The sequence below is a fragment of the Nematolebias whitei genome, chromosome 8 (genome assembly GCF_014905685.2).
Source record: "Nematolebias whitei isolate Nwh7 chromosome 8, NemWhi1, whole genome shotgun sequence".
NCBI lineage: Eukaryota > Metazoa > Chordata > Actinopteri > Cyprinodontiformes > Rivulidae > Nematolebias > Nematolebias whitei.
The window spans coordinates 22,692,793-22,698,771 of NC_056505.1; the positions used below are offsets into that span (position 1 = coordinate 22,692,793).

The following is a 5,979-nucleotide window of genomic DNA, read 5'->3' on the forward strand; positions in this document are numbered from 1 at the left end:
ATGGGTCAGGGAGGAGGTCCTACCCCAAGTGGAGGAGTTCAAGTATCTTGGGGTCTTGTTCACGAATGAGGGAAAAATGGAGCGTGAGATCGATAGGCGGATAAGTGCAGCGTCTGCAGTGAAGCGGGCGCTGTACAGGTCTGTCGTGGTGAAGAGAGAGCTGAGTCAAAAGGCGAAGCTCTCAATTTACCGATCGATCTACGTTCCCACCCTCATCTATGGTCACGAGCTTTGGGTTGTGACCGAAAGAATGAGATCTCGGATACAAGCGGCCGAAATGAGTTTTCTCCGCAGGGTGTCTGGGCTCTCCCTTAGAGACAGGGTGAGAAGCTCGATCATCCGGGAGGGACTCGGAGTAGAGCCGCTGCTTCTCCACATCGAGAGGAGCCAGTTGAGGTGGCTTGGGCATCTGTTTAGGATGCCTTCTGGACGCCTCCCTGGTGAGGTGTTCCGGACACGTCCCACCGGAAGGAGGCCCAGGGGAAGACCCAGGACACGCTGGAGGGACTATGTTTCTCGGCTGGCCTGGGAACGCCTCGGGATTCCCCCGGAAGAGCTGGCCCAAGTGGCTGGGGAGAGGGAAGTCTGGGCCTCCCTACTTAGGCTGCTACCCCCGCGACCCGACCCCGGATAAGCGGAAGAAAATGGATGGATGGATGGATGGATATATATATATATATTTCAGATTGATTGGAATTGTGCGCTGACTTTAGCTTTTTAAATTTTTTTATTTTTTTATTATACTGTTCAAAATATTCTATTTAAAAAAAAATCCTGTAGAAATATATTAAGATCAGTTCCTTCAAAACATCGATTTAGTTTAGCATAATTGTGCTTTGTTTTCTTTTGCTGTTTAGCATTTAGCTACATATTTGGCTCATTTGAGCTTTTATCTGTGGTTTTAGCTTTTAGCTGTGATTGTTTTAGCTTTAGCCACTATTTTATGGGGAGTGGTGGCACAGAGGTTAGAGAAGGTGAGCCTGTGATTGGAAGGTCGTGGGTTCAACAACACCAAAATGTGGATGGGAGCACCTACCTGCCTCCACCCTCATTTGCCCCACTCTGGACCCTTGAGCAAGACCCTTAACCCCCCTGCTCCCCCAGATGACAGCGCTCTGCTCCACACAGAGGGCTGTGGTAGCTCAGTGTCTGTGGTTGCATCAGGAAGGGCATCTGGCGTAAAAACAATTGACAAGTCTTCGAGTTAGTTCACTGTGGCGAGTCGACCCCTGATGAAGGGAGCAGCCGAAAGAAGGAAAAAAGCTTCAGCCACTGTTTTGCTATTACAGTATTGGCATTTAGCTATAATCGGGTTTACTTTAGTTGCTCTTGGATAGTTTTGCTAATTTTAGCCTTTAGCTACTGCTTTGCAGGCTTTGGCTTTTACTGTTCTGCTCCGCTGAGTTTGTTCTTATTGAACTTTTTTAATCTTTGTTTTCATTCTGCTTGGTTTGAATGTGAATGACTCAGTTAATCTTCTTCAACGCATTTCATTGCGATTTACGCATTCTTGCTCATTTACCTCAATGCAAATAACTAGAAAAATAATTTGTCCCGTTTTAAATGTGTTCTTTAAACGGAAAAAAATGGCTAATGATTTATTTTAAAGGAGCCCAGTAGGCACGTTCAACATAATGAGAGGATACAGGAGGAAACGGCGAGAAGCCACATCAGAAGGGCAATGAACGTTAATCAAATAACACTTCCATTTCCAATGAAACGACTTCTCTAACATGATTGCTGCAGAGTGGAGATGCCTGAGAGCAGCACAAATGTCAGTGGTGAAATGAAAACTGAGTCATGGATCAATATCTGCCAGGTTGGATGTAGATCCAGTTATATGCAAGGTTGAGAATTATGTGGTTATGATGCAAAACAGGAGAAATCTAATGGTCATTTCAAATTATGATGTTGGGGGTAGTTGTGAAAATAAAATATTGGTTGCAAAGCCATTTCAGCATGTCACCATGGTGTCAGAAACAGCTTCTACAAGAAATAATCTGATGTTCCATGGTTTATAGTCCTTAATGTGATTGTGTGGGAGACAACCATTAGCAGGCAAAGTAAAAGCATCTGTGTAGGTTAAAGCCGCAGTGGTGGAGACTTTACACCGTTATGAAAACCACAAAACTCCTGCATTCTACAAAAACAAGCAGAAATGCACATTTCCCTATTAGTTCATGCATGTGCAAAAGTTTAGGACAATTTTCTTTATTCTCATTTAAAAGAAATCTTTTCAAAAATATATATTTTTTGTGGCAAACAGACAGCATCTCTTATGACATTTTCCACTGCAAGCTGACAAAATAAACATGGTCCGTTCAAGGCATTACATGATGCTCAAGTTACAGAAAAGCATAGAAACAATAAAAAGCAGGCTCACGGTTTAAATATTTATGCTGCAATTATTTATTAACATCTTATAATGTAAAATCCATACCAAAAAAAATAAACAATCCAAACAGTCATAATCATGAATTTACATTGCACTTGTTTCTCTAGACTCAGAGCTTCTTTATTTGATCACACAGCTGTGAAACTGAGACGACAGCTTTGGGACAGAGTGAAGCTTCAGCTCCGAGCGCTTTCTGAAAGTTTCTGTCACTTTGAGCGGCTGATCTGAGGACTCATCACAAGCAGCCAGTCAATGGTCTCCTCCAGGAACCTCATGTTGTAGTGGGACGCGATGTTCTGAAACACCGTGATCTGCTCTGAGAAGCTCTTAAACAGAAGAAGAAAAAGAGTCAGCTGGAATCCTTCTAGGCTTTCATTCAGTAATGCGATATGACTGAGAGTGGGAACCTTGGCTGAGTAAGTGAGGTCGAAGTCTCCGGCACATCTGCAGTAAAGGGGCATGTTTGCTTCCTTCACTCCTTTGCATTTGGTGCACACCTAAAATCAACAAACTTTAAGTTGTCACTCAGCTTTAGGGGAGAAATGTGTGAAACAAACAAGCTTTAAAGGGTTAATGCACATTCTCGAGTTCGAAAGCCTGCAACTAATCCCAGTTAAAATCACATCAGTTCATATTAAAACCAATGCAAAAATAAAAATTACTAGACAAACTGCATTTCCTACGAAAATGCAGTAAATGCTTATTGCAGAAGTTGCTGAAAAACAGCTGAAAATGAAGATCAAGCTTAAATTAAGAAAATAAAGCAGAAAGAACACATATCTGCTGAATTACACATAAATGAGCAGAAATAAGCAAAAGAAAAAAAGGACATTAACTACAAAAAAGAGCTGAAATTAGCAAAAAAAAATACAGAAAAGTAGCTGATAAGGCAGAAAGAAGATTAAACTACCAGAAGGAAGTGGAAGGAGATGAAATGAGCTAAACAAAATGCGGGATTACCTGAAAAAAGCTAAAAACAGCATAAAAAAAGCTAAATAGTAGCTGAAAAAGCAGGAACTAGCAAAAAAGCTGAAAGGAGCATAACAAGCTAAAAGTAGCATAAAGAAGTTAATGTAGGTTGAAAGTAGCAGAAATTCCCATGAAAAACTTGAATTTATCTGAAAACAGCTTAAATTAGCTAAAGAATGCTAAAGGTAGAACAAGTTTAAATTTGCCGAAGAAAGCAGAAAGAACACGTTTGCTGAAAGAAGAAGAAATTAGCACAAAAAAGTGGAAATGATCTGAAAAAAAAAAAGCTTAGATTAGCAAGAAAAAAAAAAAGACAGCTGAAAAGTAGCTAAAAAGGCAAAAAAAGCTTAATTAACAGAAGCAAGTGGAGAGAGCACATTTTACTGAATTAGGCTGAAAACAGTTCAAATGAGGGCAAAAAATGTGGAATTAGCTGAAAAAGCTTAAATTAACATAAAACACATATAGTAGCTGAAATAGAAGAAAAAGTTGAAACTTGCAGAAAAAAGCTGAAAGGCGCATAACAAGCTGAAATTAGCAGAAAGAAGTTAGAAGTACAAAAATGTAGCAGTAAAAAAATCTGAAATGAGCACAAAACAGCTGAAATTAGCTGAAAGCAGCTGAAAAAATGTTTAAATTTGCACAAAGAAGCTGAACCAGAACAAAATGTGAAAGAAGCAGTAAAATGTTGTAAACAGATCTAAAGATTTGAAGGATGTAAAATGAGCTCAATTAATTTCTTATGAGGGGAAAAAAAGCGGCAGAAAAGGCTAAATGTTTCAAAAAGCTGAAGTTGCAGCAATACCAAAAGTCAGGGCAGGATTGTCCTGAAAGAGCTGAACGTTTCGATTTATGACTTGTTGAAATAGCTTCAAAACTGCGGGACGAGAATCGTGCCAAGAAACGTACGGAAGAAAAATGGCTCATGCTTCATGAACATCCACAACTAGAGAAGTAGTAAAATACTCATACGCGAGTTTCTGGATCATCTCACCTCACAAAACCAAAAATACCCTTCGTCTGTTAAAGATGCGTCATTTAACTCACCAGGTCCTGCAGGGTGTAACTCATGAGCTTCTTCTGCAGAGCTTCAACCAGCGCCATCTCAACCGAGTCCTTCTCATACTGAACCTGACAGTTTGAGCAGAACCACTGAGGCAAGACAGACCCGTCCTGAGGACACAACAGAGTTCATCCATCCAATGGGGCGTCGGTATAGAAGTGCAATTAAAAGACCCTGAAGCGGTTTGAATCAGGTGTTGCTTACCTGTGCCACTGACGGGTCCTTGCAGAGGTCCAGGTCCCGGCAGAAGTTACAGTGGTGGCAGATGACTTCAGGTAGGATGTAGGAGTTACAGGGGTCACGGAACTGGGCCTCCTCTGAAAACTCGCCGACGTCCACGAGACGCAGAAGGTCGCGCTTTAATTTGTTCACTTGATTCATGATGTTGGCATCAAGAGAAAGGACCTAACGATTCACAACACAAGGAGACATGTAAAAAAAAAGTGTATGAAAACAACTTTAAGAGCCGAGGAGAAGAGCTTTATAACGTTTTTGTCTGTTCTATTGAACTTTCAGGTAAAACTGCAACCACCTGGCACACGTATTTGATGAACTCCAGTGCGGGTTTGTTGAGCGGCAGGTGTGAGCCGGGCAGGACGGGAAACAGCTCAGACGTCTGAGTTACATTTCTGGACCCCGTCACCTTTTTCTGGATTTTTTGAGTGATGGTGAAAATGTTCTGTGTCAGCTCAGTGGCCACATATTCCTGGGAGAAGGAGATCATTCCTACAGAAACAGGAAAATCATTAAAAGTTGGTCAATTCTAACAGAACAGCTTATGGTGAGCCTAATGAGTTGAATTCACACCCTGAGGGACGCCACAGGTTCATAGTGACTGCAAAAAAACCCTTACCAGGAAGTGCACTCAAGTCCACCACTGCCAGCTGGGAAGTCTGGCTGCCTCCACGCCTCTTGACTGGCGTGGCTCCAGGAGCATTACGCCTCAGCTCCTCTTTCATGCTGTGGTAAACTGCAGCAATGTAAGCTGGATGGGAAGGAAGAGAGAGACACAGAAGCTTGTTGGAAAACTAAAGGCTCAGAAAGATACAGTATATTATATATATTTTTTATTTTATTTTACCTGAGACGATCATGAGGAAGTATTTCTGGCAGGAAGCTGTTTGTGGAAGATAGTGCATGATGTTCCAGTTGCTTTCAATCAGGTCTTCGACTTCTTCGCTCTCTTCGTTTACATCTTCCTCAACAACATCCTCATCTTCGCTCCCATCCTCGTCTTCCTCTCCTTGTCTGCTTTTCGTCTGTTTGGTTCCTTCCTAAAACCATAAGAGGGTCAGAGCTGCATTCAGTGCTTTTAAAGTGCAACCTGCAATTTGTTCCACTTGAAATATCTTTTTTTCTTTTTTTTGTGGAAGTTTAAAAATGTATATATATATTTTAAATTTTACTTGAGGGAGTACCGTTTTGTTCAAGAAAAGGCAATAGTGAGTTTCTGAAAAAGGGTTTTAATTCTCAGTACATTATGGTATCAGTGAATATAAAAGTTGAATGAATATATATATATATATATATATATATTACATTATAGCCCTGT

General features: G+C 41.0%; 2 protein-coding genes across 2 annotated transcripts in view; one reads left to right on the forward strand and one right to left on the reverse strand.

Moving 5' to 3' along the window:
* LOC119413602 (versican core protein-like) overlaps positions 1-5,979 on the forward strand; it is a 273,726-nt gene that overhangs the window by 166,817 nt on the left and 100,930 nt on the right. The gene's annotated exons all lie outside the window — the stretch shown is intronic.
* Positions 2,602-5,979, reverse strand: part of LOC119412950 (DNA polymerase epsilon catalytic subunit A-like) — a 4,485-nt gene continuing 1,107 nt past the window's right edge. The window contains exons 2-8 of the mRNA XM_037679958.1: positions 5,509-5,701; positions 5,281-5,412; positions 4,960-5,153; positions 4,632-4,832; positions 4,412-4,537; positions 2,803-2,892; positions 2,602-2,721 (exon numbers count right to left, since the gene is read on the reverse strand). Coding sequence (XP_037535886.1) covers positions 2,602-2,721; positions 2,803-2,892; positions 4,412-4,537; positions 4,632-4,832; positions 4,960-5,153; positions 5,281-5,412; positions 5,509-5,701 — 1,056 coding nt within the window. The remainder of the gene's footprint in view (positions 2,722-2,802; positions 2,893-4,411; positions 4,538-4,631; positions 4,833-4,959; positions 5,154-5,280; positions 5,413-5,508; positions 5,702-5,979) is intronic.